This window comes from Rhamphochromis sp. 'chilingali', assembly GCF_963969265.1.
Source record: "Rhamphochromis sp. 'chilingali' genome assembly, chromosome: 15".
Lineage (NCBI taxonomy): Eukaryota > Metazoa > Chordata > Actinopteri > Cichliformes > Cichlidae > Rhamphochromis > Rhamphochromis sp. 'chilingali'.
Window position 1 is genome coordinate 12,494,634 of NC_137942.1, and position 17,241 is coordinate 12,511,874.

A 17,241-nucleotide genomic window follows, 5' to 3' on the forward strand; every position below is an offset into this window, starting at 1 on the left:
TGCTCTCTCGCCAGCAGCTTCTCCCTTTAGTTAGATAATCATTTTGCACTCACTGTATGTTCATACAGACACCCTCAGATTACACTGTGCATTTGTCTGAGTCCAAGCCAGAGTGAATACAGAGCAGATTGAGGTCTTAATGCACAAGGATGGGAGTTCAGACAAGAACCCATTAGTGGTAATAAATAAGTAAAGAGCAGAAATGCATGGAAGAAGCTGGTGGGAAGGAAGTGTAGTTCTTTGTACACTCCCCCATGGGAGAGCACGTTCACTCAAAAAGTGTTGCAGCGCTGACTTTCTGTGAAAAGATCTGTGCCTGGCTTAGATTATTTGTTCTTATCTCACAGTACAAAATTGTACATCGGTCTAGCTGTGTGTTTGCACCACTCGCAAATTACACACAGTTCTAGTTGTTTTAAGCTTGTGAATGTTTGTGGCAGAGAAAAAGAGAGATTCCTCAGCATGTGCTGTGATCACCTGCTTCAGTTACGACAGATGATTTTCCATCAGGCAGTGAAAGAGTTAAGTCTGACTCTGCATGCACCGAGCAGGCCTCCCTCCCTCCCCTTCTCTCCATCCATCCATTTTTACTGTGTGTGTTCGCGTGTTTATAGGGGGCTGTGCCATCTGCAGGCTCAGTGCCTGGATTTGTGATAAGCACACACAACTTAGTTTGATAACAAACTAAACAGCAGCTTCCGCCTCCGCGCCGTAGTTTGGGATTCTTACACAGTCCGTACGCTTCTCGCTGACTGCTTTGGGCTTTAAATATCTTTCTCCACTAGTTCTTCTCTGTGCGACAGCTACGGGATATGCCGAGAGGCGGAGGCGTTTCTTATTCTACCCAAAGCTTCCCCAAGTTGGGACCCCACTGACGCGCTATGACATGAAGGTAAGAGGGAAAGTGGACACGGTGGAGACGATCTTTATGTTTTTCGTGGTTTCTTTTCGTTTTATCGGGGTTTTAACTTTTAAACTCGGAAACAAGGCTGAGTCACGGTCACATACTTCACCTACCCGATCATCGCATTTGACGCAATAATGGCCCCGGTCTTCCTAGTTTGGGACAGAAAGAGCATGCCAGGAAAAGAGCCGCGCTTTCCCCCAGCGGGTCAGTGATTTTTCTCACGGCTGTAGCCCGCAGTGAAGAATACCTGGGCGGGTATGTAGGCCCGATCTGGGAGCAGTTTTATTTGGGGCGGGGGGTTGCGTCCTATAAGTGCAGATAGATCGCGTTCTTTTAATTTAAGCAGGACTTTTTTTCTTTCTTTTTTTTTTTTTTAATTGTTTAAATCCTCCAAATTTGAAAATGGTCAAGTCAAGGTCAGAAATGGAAAATCAGTTGTGTTTTTGTGCGTGTTAATGTTTTGGGCCTGCTTCTCTTCCTGGCTGTACTTTGAACTTTGTGATAATTAACGAAATCGAGGTGCCAAAATTTGACTTAAAAAGAATTTATCGTCTTCATTTTGCCACATTAACAGAGGCAGAAATCTGTCCAGAGAGACTTTAACTGACTTCTGTTAAACATTTCTCCTCTGCTAGCCCTCATAAAACCACCTTTTCCTTTAAACTGACTTCCACTGACAGAAAGTTATAGGAAGAACGCATTTTCTCTTATTTTCTGGGCACAGCTATGTAGTTTCAAGAAGGGCCTAAGCAGTGAACCGGGCCTGCATTGATCACTGAACCTGCTGTTCTTTGAACCAGAAATAGACTCACTCACTCCCTCTTATCCTGGTACAGTCAAAGGTACAGCTAAATCTTTTGAGAGACAAAAGTAGCAGTGTGCTCATATTTCGTGTAACACAATAGATTTTCAAGCGTAATTTTTGCTGTTTTACTTTTTTTTTTTTATTGTAAGTCCTACTGATGTGATTGGGCTGTCACTCATCTTTGTACTCCTTTATGTGGGGGAGAGGAAGCTTATCAGTTAGCTTATGATTCCCCTGACTATGTAAGACAAAGCAATCCAAAGTTCAGGACAAAGTGACATGTACTGTAAGGCATAATTTTCTGTAACTGCTGCAGAAAAACATTTTGGTGATTCAGGCAGATAGACATATGCTTACATGTACAGGACACTGGGTGTTTCGTTAGTTATGGGAGGCCCACCACCGCTGTCATGATGATGTAACCTGGTCAGACCAGCAGGGGAGGTGGAGCCCCTCCCTTTTCTTATAATGCCCAACACCTGCAGATTAAACAGTAGTCCCAGATACAGTGAGTTTGGTATGACACAAAACTGTGCTTTTATTAGCAGCAAAAGTGACGAATGAAATAAGATATAGCAAATATTTGTCAAGCTGGTGGCTGCCCGCTTAGGAACAGTGCACTGCATGCCTTAAGCCATCGCCCATGTCTTCAAGTAAATTCGGGGAAAACCGAGATCAGGTGTTTTTTTTTTTTTTCACTTTGCTCAGAGGCGTGGAGTTATTTCTCTCCTTCCAAACACTAATAATGGGTGGGAAAACATGAGAGCTAGGCGAGCTCACTAATGCTGCTGATAATTGCAGACAGAAGATGATGTATAAGGAGTTATAAAGCTGACAAGTTATGTGAAATTCTTATTTTACATATGCATATGCTTAAATCATGTTTTTATTCTTCCAGAAGGAGCACACTTGTGGACACAGCTGAAGTCACCTTTGGGCCTTCCCTTTAACCGCATTTTTCTGTTAAGCTGAACAAGCCGTTTTCCTTTGAAGCAACACAGTGGGCTGGCCTGCTGCTGCTAGATTTTCTTCCTCTACCTGTTAAACACCGCTGCCATCATGCAGACATCATCGATCCGCCGCCAAATGAAAAACATGGTCAACAACTACACCGAGGCCGAGATAAAGGTTAGAGAGGCCACCTCCAACGACCCCTGGGGACCCTCCAGCTCGCTCATGGCTGAAATTGCAGATCTGACCTTCAATGTTGTGGCTTTCACCGAGGTTATGGGTATGGTCTGGAAGAGGCTCAATGATCACGGCAAAAACTGGAGGCATGTTTACAAGGCGCTCACGCTACTGGACTATTTAATCAAAACAGGGTCTGAGCGCGTAGCCAGGGATTGCCGGGACAACATATACAGCATTCAGACACTGAGAGACTTCCAGTACTTAGATCGAGATGGACGTGACCAGGGCCTCAATGTGAGGGAAAAGGCTAAACAGTTGGTGGCTCTGTTGAGGGATGAAGAAAAGCTAAAGAAGGAGCGAACCCAGGCACTGAAGACCAAAACACGCATGACAGGGGTCACAAGTAGCTTAGGTTCGAGTCCCTTACCTCCTCCTTACCCAGGATACCCGAGTGATGAGGGCGTCAGGTGCAGAAGCTCTCCTTCCTCCTTCCACTGTGAGTAGCAGGGGCTGTTGTGTAACTACAGACTATATATTACATTACTCAAAGCACACAGTGTTGAGTACTTGAATATTTCCTTTTGCACGGGAGCTGTCATTTTTCTGAATCACTCACATGGCAAGTCACAAGTTAAAATGGTCATGAGTTCATCTGATAAGTTCCCTGAACTCTTATGTGATGAAGTAAATCAAAACCTGTTTTCAAGGTAGTTTCGAAAACACTATTAGTTTTAATACTCACGCTCCACCTTTCCGAGCCTTGACATGCATAAACTGACTGCGATTTCGTTTCAGTTTTGCTCTCTTCACACTGTTGGGCATCTGCATTCCTTTGATTGTCTGGCAGCTAAACTGGATTTATGATAGAGAAGAGGCCCAATGTGTGCTTGTTTCACTCCAACACAGATTTACAGCATGTTTGCTTGAGGTGATACTCTGTCATCTGCCACTTAAGTGTTTAGGTCATTAGATGGGTTGATGATATAAGACTGAAATTTTCAGTGTGCGACTGAGGAGAGATGGTATCACTGACTTCATCAGCTACAAGTGACAACTCTAACTGGAAAGCTAAATGCATCATTTATAAATGTGGTGCTACTGGTCTGTACTATACTTTGGCAAATGTGTGGTCTTTGTGGGGAATGTTGTTTAAAAAGGCCGTTAGTAACTTTTGCCCTTGTGGTGTCTCAAGGGCAGATGTTTATCTTTTTATGTCTGTGGCTTGCTTCATGAGGGAAAAGTAAATACTGTATACCCGCAAGACGGTATATGACTGTATTTTCTTTCTTTCTTTTTTTTGTTCAACAGATTTTCCACCTAATACAAATTACTAGCATACTTTTCTGAGCAAGAATGAGTGCCAGCGGAAGCACATGGCCAGTGTCCAATTCCTAGCTCTGGTTCTGTGGTTCAGAGATACTATAAAAATAGCATGGTTTATTTGAAGGAGGCTTTCCTATCCATTCCAGAAATCATAGCAAGGAATTGGATAAAGAAACCCCAGATGATTTAGAAAGCCCCACCAGTCCTCTGTTGTTGTTTCTCTCTAGCTGATTTTAACTATAAAAAGGGGGGATATTTTGGTGATTTCCAGAAGATTCCATGATAATGATAATGATTAGTACCGTGGGAGGGGGTCACCAGGTTGTCAGCAGCTAATTGCTAGAAAGTATTCCAGCTCAGACGGGGGATATTGAGGGGCAGTGCGGTGGAAAAGATTGGTTTCCGAGACCTGACTTTTCCAGCGTGTGGCCTGCTTCCCTCTTTTAGCCCTGTGACCCACAGCCTGGCACCCAGACTGGTAAGCTGCCAGCTCCCCCCGACCCCCTTCCCTATTCCCTCTCTCAAATCTGGACCTGAATCCTCCAACTGGCCCAGAGGATTCGGGGTAATAAGGTGGGCCCCACTCCAATCCATCCATTCCTCTCCCCCACCACCAGCCGAACTCTCCACACAGCCACACCATTGTTCTCAGTGCAGGCAGACTGTGGCAAGCAATGTGATCAAAGGCCCTTAACAACAGGCAATGGAAAATTAACATGCAAAAACAGTGCCAGCTCGTTTCTGACCTTAAAAATCACCCTAAAGTGTTTCTTTCTTGGCTTTGCATCCCCTTCCTCCCTCCATCTGTTGATGTTTCTCTCATCCTATGGCTCCCCATTCCTCCCTAAAACCCACTCCCCTCTGCTCTTTCTCTCCTCAACTAGCTCCAGACCTGGAACAAGCACGGCCAGCAACCAGTGGCGAAGAGGAGCTACAGCTGCAGCTGGCCCTGGCTATGAGCCGAGAAGAAAGTGAAAAGGTACAAAAACACACAACACACTCGCTCTTTCAGTGAGCACAAACCTTTCACGCTTACAGGCACATGCGCCAGACAGAAAGAGGCTTCTTCGCTTTGTTGTTGACATTTTATGCTGTAGTAAAACATTAAACAGCTGCCCCAGTGGTGAAGCGTTGCTCCTGACTGTGTATTTTCCAGAACTGTTGTCAGAGAATGATATCATCAGCTCAACCTCTGATGTAGCCAACAATGACCGAGCAGAGTGAGGAAGCTGGGAGCGAAAGAGTGAGAAGCCAGACAGAATGTGTGCATTGATCCACTCTCAAGCTTCCACAGCCCGCCCCGGTCTCCATGCCAAGGGCAGCTTTGCCCTCGGAGACTTCCTGCTTCAGCTCCTGTAGGAATATATTAGAGTGCATATCAGTTTCCACTTCAGCAATCAGACAAATCGGCTGTGATTTTTGATAAGAAATCCAAGGCATTTGATCTGTTTCTCTTCTTTCCAGCATAGCCTATCATTACAGCAAAATCAAGCACGCTTTTTTACCATTTTTTTTGATTTGCCTTCCTCCAATTCCCTCATGTGTAACTCTAGCCACCTCCTCAAGTGGATATCGATGAGCAGACCCAGCTCCAGATCGCTATGAGCCTCAGCAAAGAGGAGGCCCACCAGGTACATGTATACTGGGAGGGATGCAGCTACCTTTGCATTTTTTCTTTGTCCCTTGGTTTAAACATTTAACCCAGTATCACATTCCAGTGTTTTTCCTTCACAGAAGCAACTGCATGCCTACTCACTTTCTCTCCTTCCTACAACTGAACTATCCCCCCTTCACTCACTCACTTTTGAACAGCAAAGAAATATGCAACTTTCTCTAAAAATTAACCAATTGTGGTTTCATCCTTTGTTTTTTCTTATACTAACCATAAGTTGTTTCCTCTGAGTACACTTGTATGAGACACACATCTCAGGCTCTGACCTGGTGCTGCTGACCTTCTGGTGTGGTGCCAGGGAAGGGCAAAGGACTGGCTCCTTCACATTGATTGGGAAACCTGTTAAATTTGCTTGTGAAGTACTGTGAGGATGCCCAACTTTATTTCTGGTAAAATGGAAGCTGACTGTAAATCCCTCCTTGGTTTACACTTTCACAGCCAGTCCAACGCGCTCCTGCTGCTGCCCTGGATATGGACGAGGAAACTCAGCTCCAGTTGGCCCTGAGCTTGAGCAAGGAGGAGCACCAGCAGGTAGAGTGTCCTGGGGAGTGGGTGAGAGGACTTGAACCATTTCCTAAGCACTTTTGAAATAGACAGTAAGAACTGTCGTGACATTTTTCACAAGTTATTTATAAAAAATGAAGGTGCAGGTGACCACACTTGTCACTTCAGTTTGCTCAAGTGATGAATCAGTGCTGTGTAAACACAGACAACTTAGCAAAGAAGCAACTGTAAATGGTATATTTTGGCACTTCCAGTCTGTCACAAAAATCAAAATTTTTTTTCCATTTTCTTTAGTTGAATCTATGAAAAGTACTAAAGATGACACGGTTTGACAAACCAAAAAGAATCATTTTGCACCAACAAGGTGATTCCCACAAAGCTATTAGCTAAAACTCGCCATATCTCAGCATGGTGTGCGGTGTGTTCATTATAAATTTAAGGAAATCAGACAAGTGGAGGACAAAAGAAGTGGAAGGACTAAAAAAGGAAATGGAAAGCATCTGAAAGTCATCCATCCATCTTCTTTTGCTTATCCAATTCAGAGTCATGGGTGGGCTGGAGCGTATCCCAACTGCCATAGGGCGAATGGTAGGGTGCACCCTGGGCAGGTCGCCAATGTGTCTCAGGGTTTATCATGTTCTTAAGAAACAGGAAAAATCCAGCAAAGAAAAACACACAGTGGAACACTATTGGTCATGAATTAACCTCCACAGAGCCCACACCTCACCATTATTGTAACAGTGTGAGATCATCTTGACAGAGAACAGAAGTAAAGACAGCCAACATCCAAAGAAGAAAGAAAGCTGCTATATATGCTGTATTTCAAGCCATCTTATTCCACATCTTAAATAAATAAATCATAAATGAATACATTACTATTTTGCCTATTTCTTTATATCCCAGTGATATATATATAAGGAAATTAAATGTGGGTCAAAACTTTTGCACAATACTTTATTTATAATGTAAATTCAGACTTGCTTCCTGAATAGCTCAGGAGAATATTACCTGTTTAATTTCAGTCCTCTGTTACAACATAAGCCATTATATGATCAGTGCCACTTGTCCTAAATCATCCTTTCTCTCTGTATTTTTTTTTTAAATTATATTTTCCCCCATACAACCTTTACAGTACCTTATTGCCACACTTTCTGCTTCCTTTTCTTTGCCTTGTTTGAAAAAGTTGTATAACGTTCACTTTGTTGTATTATCTCGGCAACCTTTGGACCCCCGCTTCCTGTCTCACTCTCTTTGTCTCTTTCCTCCCCCTTTTTTACCCTCTCTGTCTACACTCCTATATAGTAACACAATAGAACTGCTCTGTTAGAGATCACAGGGATGCTCTGCTTTCTGTCCTCTCTTTGGCCAGGGAATTTTCTGGTTTCTGCCAACTGTGTACATATGTTGCATAGGAAAAATGCAAGCCATCTATTTTTCCTGTGCACCGTCACTGAATGAGAAATATAGTGTGATGTGACAATATGTGACCCGTAAAGGCTTACGTGTGTCTTTTATCTGTTGAAAGGAGCAGCTCAGCCGCCAAGGAGATGAGTCCCTGCTCCAGAAAGCTCTGGACGAGAGCAAACGTGAAATGGAGAAAAAAGGCGGGGTATGAAAGCTTGAAACATAAGCAGTAGTATATGACTATGAAAACATTCAATAATACTGTCAAAATATATGTTGAAATATAAACTTTTTCTGGTTTTGTTTTTTTCTTTGATGAATTTGGTCAGACGGCCTTTATGGACCTGGTAGATGTTTTCGCAGTACCCACAGATCTGCCTCCCAGTGACCATCGGTGGAATAATGCCTCACACAAAGCAGCTGCTGGGGCTGGAGGTACAGACCATTGGGACTCTTTCGGTGAGCCTTGAGTTGGCTTGGTCATGGTATATTATTTTAGATGGAATCGTATGAAGATGAAGAATCTTTTTTTTTTTTTTTTTTACATGAAACTCTCTGCTTTTTGTACCTACAAAATAATTTGAACTGCTCACCGGCTAACACTCTTTTATTTGTGTGTTAATTAAGAAGGCAGCCGCGTTCCAAGAGCTGATTCTCCATGGATGGTACCTCCACCTTCAAATAGCCCTCCCCCACCGTGGGAACCTCCAGCCAACCCCTGGGATCCACCACAGGACAACGTCTCCAGCCTCAGTCCTGTATGGTCTTTGCCTGCAAATACAGGTGAGTGTTTTCACTTACAAGTAGGGTAACTAAAATAAAGACGTCACCTGGATATCTTAAAAACTACCTATGTTCCACAGAAAGTTAAATAGCATTTCTGTCATGTTTTTATCCTCGTCAGGAGCTGATCTGTTCACAGCGCCTTTAGGAAGATCAGCACCTACAGAACCTGCTCCCCGAACTCTAAGTCCCTCAGGTAAACAATACACTATCTGCTATTCTTGTTCTACTTTTTGTACGTTGGTTCCACTTGCAGTCTTACTTGTCTTTCTACTTTTCTGCTGACAGATGCTGATCTGTTTGATGACGCTATGGATGGTGGTCAGGTGAACGGGGCTAGTGGGCGAGAGGACAGCCCTGAGCTTTTTGACCTTTCTCGTCTTCGAGAAAGCCTGAATGACCCCAGCTCTCGAACATGCCGGACACCCGAGTCCTTCCTGGACCCTTCGGCAGCTTCCTTGGTGAACTTGGACAGCTTGATCCCAGGAAACCCATCAGCCAAGAACAAGAACCCGTTTTTATCAGGTATGTTTTGTATTATTGACTGCAGGTGCAGTCATTGCACTTTGTTATTGGACATACAGAGTAGTTAAAACATTGTATTCAAATCAGCCAGGTGCTGGTTGTGCATAAGATGAGCACAACCACCACCTGGCAGTGTTAATCATTTACCAGTGTGTGCCATGTACTGGTAAATGCAAGCGAGTGATAATCCGCTGCCATGTAACGACTGCAGTAAAACCCCCACGTGCAGAGTGCTAGATATTTCCATTTTTCCATTTATCCTTGCTGGTATCTGTTTTTTGTGATCTCCAGTTGGTTTGTGAATGAGAATTAAAGTTTTTTTTTTTTGTTCCTGCCTTTTAAATCTCAGATGAGTTTTGGGAACAGTGTGTGCTTGAAACTGTAGCGTCATGAGAGACATAAAGAGGTCATTGACTCATCAGGTTCAAGGCTCAGTTTTAGAAAAAATAAACTTTGAATAGGTGTTAAAAGTAGACTTTTTCTCTTTATTTCTTTTCACATAGGCCTGAATGCTCCTTCACCCAGCAATCCATTCCAAGCAGATCAGCCGAAACTAAGTCTAAATCAAATGGGCACCGGCTCCGCCTTGACGGCTCCCCACGCCACTTCTCTTCCATACAGTGCCTCCTTGCCGCTGCCTACAAGTCATCCGGGTGCCAGCATCCCGTCGTCACATACTCACCCCACCCATCCTGGACTGGACTTGCCAGTGAGGCTCCCTGAGCCCTTGTTGCCTTTCTCTTCAGCAAGTGCTCAGGGATCACAGGCCGCACAGAGCAGTCAAAACCCCTTCTTATGAGGACAAACTAAACCGGAAAAAATATTTTAGAAAAATGGAAATTCACTAAATTGTCCTCTTGAAATATTGCTCTAACTGCACACCAAACTACAGCCCAATGGACTTGTATGAAAAACCTATTCTTAGTTGTTTTTATATTCTTGTAATGCACAATAACCTTTAGGTAGACGCAAGCTGAATCTGCTCTTCACTGCAGCAACATATCCTGCTCCTCTTTTAATGAACAGACTACAACAGAGATAACACTTTTTTTTTTTTTTTTTTTTTTTAAATCTAACTACTAAGTGTCAAGTACAATTTCAAGGTCATACCCTACAACGTAGAAACAAAAGGTCTGATAATATTTTGCTGTCAACAAACTAAGCTGTAAGTAGAGGGAAGATGCATTACAGGTTTAGGTGGTCACTGCTGATTACACATTCTCGGTATGTGCACATCTACCTGTTCGCTGCTTGAAGTACTGCATCATACTGGTATATGGCTGGAACAGAGCTGGTGGGGGAAAATCAGTGTATACCAGTCTGCTATTATGAAATTCAAGTGGCGAATGAAGTAATAGTTTGGGAGGACTGTGAGAAAATAATTCATATGAAGTAACCTTAAAAAATGTATGAATATGAGTTTATTCATTGCTTGCAAACCACTGACTTCACCAAATATAGGAGTGTATTTACAACACTGCTCAGTTCTTCACATGGGTTTATTCACTTGCATTTACTCATTTCCCTTGGTATCAATACATGCCACATGAAATCATGACGACTCAGGAACACACTCAGTATCACTGTCTCATAAGCAGTTTGCGCCCCCTGCTGGTGGTGAAGTCAGCAATATTACCTCTTACATTGCATCACTACCAGAATAAACAGAAAAAAGTGACAATAAGCCAAAAAAGAAACACAAAAAACTGCTCCTCTCAATTAAAACATAACATCCACATACACTGAAAACAAAGTTCATACACAAAATCCAAATTTCATTAAGAAAAAAAACATATACAAAGATAAATACTGAATGCCTTACATGAGAAAATATTCTGTAAAATCTTCATAAAGTTCTATAAGAGTTGTTACTCATTTTTTTTTTTTTTTTATATTAAATCTGAAGTGAAAGAGCTTTTTTTAATTTCAGACAGAGTTCACGTGATTTACAGCCATGGAAAACAGCCATAACAGAAAACAGGAACTCTTATAAGTGACAGTATCAATCAGGAATACCTCAGATTCCCACTCTGCGTCGAATAACAAATGCATGAAAGTAAGACCTTTGCAAATGAGACAATCATTTGATCCTGTTATACTATCACTTCGTCCTCTTCACTCTGCCTAATGTACAGTTATGTCTTTGTGCTACCAAAGATAAACACTCTTACACGAGAAACACACCATGAAAACCTCAACAGAGTAGCATATAAGCTGATAAAGACCAAAAGGCAGAACATTTTTTGTATAAACAGTATCACTATTATAAGATACAAATACAGAAACTGGCACGCACGCACACACACACAGTCACTGGCCACTTTATTAAGTATACCTCACTAGTTCAGGGTTGGACCCATTTTTCCTTCAGAGCTGTTTTAATTCTATTTAACAAGGTGCTAGAAACATTCCTTGGATTTTGGTCCATACTGACTTGACAGTCTTATGTATTTGCTGCAGATCTGTCATATGCACAACCATGGTGTGAGTTTGCACCAGACTTTGAAGTTGCTCCACTGGATTGAGATCTGGTGACTCTTGTGGCCATTTGAGTACAGTGAACTGATTGTCAAGTTCATGACTGGAGCTTTGTGACATACTGCGTTATCCTGCTGGGTGCAGGGTACCAAGAAAATATCCGGCACACCATTACACCACTACCAGCCTGATCCTCTGATATAAGGCAGCGTGGATCTATACTTTCATTTTATTTATGCCAAATTGTAACAATACCATCTAAATTGCTGGGAGAAACTTACACTCACTGGACCAGGCAACATTTTTCAATTCTTTGATGTCTAACTTTGGTTAGCCTGTGCAAACTATAGCCTGTTTCCTGTTCTTAGCCCCCCTGGTCTCCTTTTCCTCTGATCATCTACAACAACAAGGCCAGAGAACCCAGAGAACTCAGTTCAGCAGATCATCTTTACCATGTTTCAATGCTTAAACTAATTCAGTTACTGCCATGTTATTAGCTGATTAGATATTTGCATGAAAGAGTAATTGTGTACCTAATGAAGTAATCAGTAAGCGTATGTCACTTGACTGTGACGGACTCCAGCCAGCTCATCACCTCTTTAAGTCCCTCTCCAGATCTGGCACTGACTTCCAGTGTTGTGATTGGCTGAGTCGCAGATGCAACAATGTCATCCATCCTGAACAGTGACTTTATCTCTATAAGGCTCATAGTGCAAGGCATGTCCCTGGGGGAAAATATAAAATTGGAAAAGAAAATCAAAAATTTCCTAGTGGTATTATTAGCTTTCCTTATTACATACAAATTGCATTAAACCTGCTAGAGATCCTGTACAATATGGTAAAACACTAATAGAGACTGATGTGTATTCTACGAGTGTCACCTCTTGTTGAAGAGAATAAGCACAGAGGCCTTGCTCAGAGGCTCAGCTGACAGTACTGACAGCAACTGGATACAGGAGGAGGATATCTGAGCAATGTTGGCCGAATCCACCATGAACTATGGAGAAACAAAAGAAATCTACTCAAGTACTTCAATTTAGTAAACCCATATTGAATATTACAAATATAAACAGCATGTATACAAAGATCATACAATGACAGAGGAGCAGTCTTTGAAGTAACTGGGCCATATAGGGCCCATGCAGCCTCCCAGCTCTCTCACAGTCACCTTCTTCTTCTTCTTCACGGTTAGATCTGTCAGATTGGTTCCTACCTACAAAGAATGAAGACTGGAGATGGAGAACTTACACGGATAAGGTGTCAGAGACTTTGAACTGTCCATTAGTACTTACTGTGGGAAGAGTTGAAGGTGGTGTCCCCAATTCATCTAAACCATGTACGATAAACTGTAAATGAAATCTGATAGGAAAATCGACTGGAGACAGCATTGCTATCAGCTTTAAAGAAAAACATTTTGAAATGTTTACGCAATATTTTATGAGCTATGAAAGTAGAACTTGAATATTTGTTATGAGTAAGGTTGGTGATGTCACAGCTGAGAGACTACTGTTGACTTGTCACCTCACAAATGAAATCACGTCATCTGTTCAGATGACAGTTTATTAATAATCCACCAATTTGGGCTAAGTTTATATGCGATGGGCCCCATGCATGTAATCTAGGCAACTGGAGGATAGTGTTTAACTTGTGCTGTTGCAGATCACTTCCCTTTCAATCTCTGAAATAGCTATGTGAACGAGAACTGCCTCCAGATAAATACTGGAAAAACCAAAGGGCTGGTGGTGAACGTCCACAGGCACAAATATCCTTCTCCACTTACGAAATGGAGAATGTGGACTATATCAAAAAAAATGCTATTTACCAAAAAGGACAGAGCAGGCTGTATCTGGTAAGTATGCCAAGGACTTTTGAAGTGCAGGAGAAGCTCCTGAAGACTCTGTGGTTCCAACAGCTATCTGTAATGGTGCTGGTCTGTTGGGGCAGCAGTATCTCTACTGGGGTCAAAAAGAATTGAAACAGGTAGACCAAGAGTGCCAACGTGATGCCCTCTTGACCCAGTGGAGGTAGTAAGTGACAGGTAGCATGGTAGCTAAACACATCCCACCCCATGCAGGACACTCTTACAGCACTGAGCAGCTTCTTCAGCGTCAGGCTGCTGGACCCACGGTGTGTAAAGGAGCAATATTGGAGGTCTTTTCATCCAGCAGAGCCGCAGCAGTAAAACACATGTATACTTACACATGCACACATTGGGGACTGATAAATCACAGTGTGCAACTGTTTTCAACACTCCATCTTCTATTAGCATCATCTGGGGCTCTGTTTTTTTGCTTCTAGGCATCTAAAGATGTTATTTTATTTTATCACTGCGACATATATGTACACACGTTTAAATTATACTTCGTCTATCTTGTACATGTTTCCTATTGTTTTATATAATTATAATTATTACTGTTATTATCCACTTTCTGACCATTGACAATTTCACATTACAGTACAGCACTAATTTCTGCTGTAATGTGAATTTCCAAACTATTGGACTAATAAGGGCTACCAAAGCTTAAATATTGTAATAATAATCTCTCTTACAGATCTTATTATGAAAATGAATTTGTACACATACCGATGCAAAATAAAATAACACTGGGTATCGACATTTGGCAATTGGGAAAGGCGATATACAAACCCTGGTCGTCCATTACTTAGCAACTTAAGTACTACACAAGCTCATAGGCTAAATTAGTTAGCTAATTAAGCTATTTGGTAGTATTTCCTTTTACGTCAAAGAAATTCACATGGCCACAAAGGATATTTTGTAGACGTTTGAGCAACAACGTCTTTCCAACACCGGTCGCTCCGAGGAGTAAACACATTTCTTTGCTGGTCATGCCGGTTTTTCCGCAGAACCATAGTTAAACTCGTAGCGTATAGCTGTAGCCTCACTTGGCACCATGGCGACGTTCACGTGACCGGACAAACGTCGCAACTATTGGGCAAAGTAGAAATCAATCAACCCAGACTTGTTTATGATTGGCTACTACTCAATCATTATTTACATAACGGAAGAAAAACAAGATCCTGCTTCGGGACAAAGTCCTGGTTGGCTGCCGCAACGGAAACTGTCAGAAAGACTTTCATACCCGCATTTGCGATGCGTAGGTGGTTTTAGTCCTGCTGTAACTGTCCTGGAACTGATGATAAATAATCATGGAAGCTAAGTTAAAGAGGGAGTTGGGGACAACCATGCTGAAATCAGCTGGTCATGCTGGAGGTGGATGCATCAGCGAGGGACAGAGTTATCATACTGACACTGGGAAAGTGTTTGTAAAGATAAATCACAAGAGTGAGGTATTTGTTATTGTTAGTTTTTCATTTTCTTTAACTGTTGTGTCATTCAGTTCATGATCGGCTTTCGGCGTGTGCTCAACTCGGGACTTAAATGAATGGGACATGATCCAGCAGCTGCACCACACTACTGTCCGTGGACTTTGTGTAGATGTTGTGGAGTGGAGAACAATGCAAAAATTCACATTTACTGAAGCTTGTGTTTACCAGACCGTGTTGTCCTGTCTTTAAATTATCCAGGCCAAACTGATGTTTGATGGAGAAATGGCCAGTCTGGAGGCTATTGTAAAGACAGAAACCGTGAAAGTCCCCAAGCCCATAAAGGTGATTGAGCTTGACACAGGAGGCTCTGTATTTGTGATGGAACATCTGGACATGAACAGTCTTAGCAAGTAAGAGAGCTCTTGACTACATTTTTTTCTTTAGTGCAGATTAAAGCAGAATTTGGGCAGATGAATTTAGTTTTAGAAACACTGAGCAAAATATTTTTTCAATGACATACTTGATTTTTAAACACAATGAGCAGGTACTCAAAACAGCTAGGAGAGAAGATGGCAGATCTGCATCTTCACAACAAGAAACAACTGGAAAAATTAAATAAAGAGCAACAGACAGTGGGTAATTCAGTTTAACTTCATCTTAGGATGCCACAATGTGGATAATACACACACACACACACACACACACACACACACACACACACACACACACACACACACACACACACACACACACACACACACACACCAATGAATAATAATGAACTGTGTCAAATTTAAGGTAAAAAGTTTGTGATTACTGTTTATTAATATTACGGCTATATATGCAGGAAAAGGAGCGGGGCAGTCAGATGTGGCTGCTGTTGAAAAATTTGGCTTCCATGTAACTACATGCTGTGGATATCTGCCACAGGTAAAGCCAATGTATATGTGTCTATATACTGTGTCTGCATTCTAGTGGAGGGTGTACAGTATTGATGTCTCTAAGTTGTGTTACAAATGTTTGGTCTCCAAATCTTCAAGATGTTAAAGTGAATTTCAGCAGCATCACAGTTTTTTCTCATTCTTACCTCTCCAGGACAATCAATGGCAGAGTGATTGGGTTCCATTCTACACCCAGCAGAGGATACAGCACCAGCTTAACATGGTGGAGAAATCGTATGGAGACAGGGAGACCAGAGAACTATGGGCTGAGTTACAGGTGCAACCTCCCTTTGATCCTGTTTGAAATTAAACATATTTTGCACAAGACATTATGATTGTATCAGCATTGTAATGTGCATGTTGTGTCTCTTATTTCCAGCTGAAGATCCCTCAGTTCTTCAAAGATGTGGAGATAGTCCCTGCTCTCCTACATGGAGATTTATGGGGAGGAAACGTGGCAGAATGTGCAGACGGCCCAGTCATCTTCGATCCTGCTTCCTTCTACGGCCACTCTGAGTTTGAGTTGGGTATTGCCGGGATGTTTGGTGGCTTCAACAGTGCTTTTTACTCTGCATACCACAGCAAGATTCCCCAAGCACCAGGATTTGCAAAGAGGAACCAGCTTTACCAACTCTTCCACTACCTGAATCACTGGAACCACTTTGGTGGTGGTTACAAAGGTTCTTCCATAAGAGTTATGAAGACCCTGCTGAAATAAACACACTCACAGGCACTCTTAGAAAGCATTGCAGTCTTACATTGAAGTATTATGCGATTTTGCTTATTTGACCAAAAACAGTGTGTGAAGACACTAAACAACACATCTAACACTTTAATGTCTTCTGTACTGTGCAGAAAATACTGACCTAACATAGAAAAAACAGTTGCATCCTGCCAGCTCATCTGACACTTTCCTGCTTCCTAATATTTAAAACAGAATCTGCAAATAAATTCTGTATTTTGCACAAGGTGTTACAGTGAATTAAGTGTAGTTTGTTTATAGACATAAATTAAACAAAACTTGTAAATCAGAAGTCTGTACTGCACACCAATGACTGAACTTAAAAATTATTGTTTTTTATTTATTTATGTTAATATTGAGGAATCCTTTATAAGCAGGTAGAACAAACCAGAATCTGACTTTCACTATGGATGCAATGTTTTATATTTTATCTACATTATAGTAGAATGGCTACGAATGGAATAAAGGTTGGCATACTAACTACACCTACAAAATATCCCTGTATAACAGTGAGTCATTGCAAGCCCTTGTTGTGCATGGTATAACCATTATTAAATCCTAAGCGAATCCATTGTGTTTTTCCAGACCTGCTGAATTTGTTATTTATCTAGTGTGAAAACCTTTACACACTAGATTTACACACCTTAATTCCCTGTGAATGGAGGCATGGAAAAGAAAAACAATCCCATTTGGATAGAAATGTTTCATCATTAGGTCAACTTCACAGCAGCCCAAATA

At 41.9% G+C, this 17,241-nt stretch overlaps 3 protein-coding genes across 6 annotated transcripts; 2 read left to right on the plus strand and 1 right to left on the minus strand.

The window, feature by feature from the left end:
• The first annotated feature begins 579 nt into the window (after window positions 1-579).
• Window positions 580-10,133, plus strand: epn3a (epsin 3a). Of its 4 annotated transcripts, none has more exons than XM_080904765.1 (11): window positions 580-892; window positions 2,611-3,339; window positions 5,051-5,145; window positions 5,720-5,797; window positions 6,277-6,369; window positions 7,868-7,951; window positions 8,076-8,205; window positions 8,374-8,529; window positions 8,651-8,725; window positions 8,818-9,054; window positions 9,558-10,133. In XM_080904765.1, the coding sequence occupies exons 2-11, from the start codon at window positions 2,772-2,774 to the stop codon at window positions 9,851-9,853; spliced, it is 1,812 nt and encodes a 603-aa protein (XP_080760891.1). In that variant the 5' UTR covers window positions 580-892; window positions 2,611-2,771; the 3' UTR covers window positions 9,854-10,133. The 4 variants fall into 4 exon arrangements, with proteins under 4 accessions (XP_080760891.1, XP_080760893.1, XP_080760894.1 ...); XM_080904767.1 differs by having other exon boundaries at window positions 8,377-8,529; XM_080904768.1 differs by having other exon boundaries at window positions 8,076-8,181.
• On the minus strand, window positions 10,021-14,461 carry arl16 (ADP-ribosylation factor-like 16). Its single transcript, XM_080904770.1, has 5 exons — window positions 14,305-14,461; window positions 12,825-12,879; window positions 12,626-12,745; window positions 12,414-12,529; window positions 10,021-12,257 (listed from the first exon to the last, which is right to left on the minus strand). The coding sequence occupies exons 1-5, from the start codon at window positions 14,379-14,381 to the stop codon at window positions 12,092-12,094; spliced, it is 534 nt and encodes a 177-aa protein (XP_080760896.1). The 5' UTR covers window positions 14,382-14,461; the 3' UTR covers window positions 10,021-12,091.
• A 140-nt stretch (window positions 14,462-14,601) lies between these two features.
• Window positions 14,602-17,205, plus strand: fn3krp (fructosamine 3 kinase related protein). The gene is made up of 6 exons (XM_080904769.1): window positions 14,602-14,841; window positions 15,079-15,230; window positions 15,365-15,456; window positions 15,668-15,750; window positions 15,916-16,038; window positions 16,141-17,205. The coding sequence occupies exons 1-6, from the start codon at window positions 14,701-14,703 to the stop codon at window positions 16,477-16,479; spliced, it is 930 nt and encodes a 309-aa protein (XP_080760895.1). The 5' UTR covers window positions 14,602-14,700; the 3' UTR covers window positions 16,480-17,205.
• The last annotated feature ends 36 nt before the right edge of the window (window positions 17,206-17,241 follow it).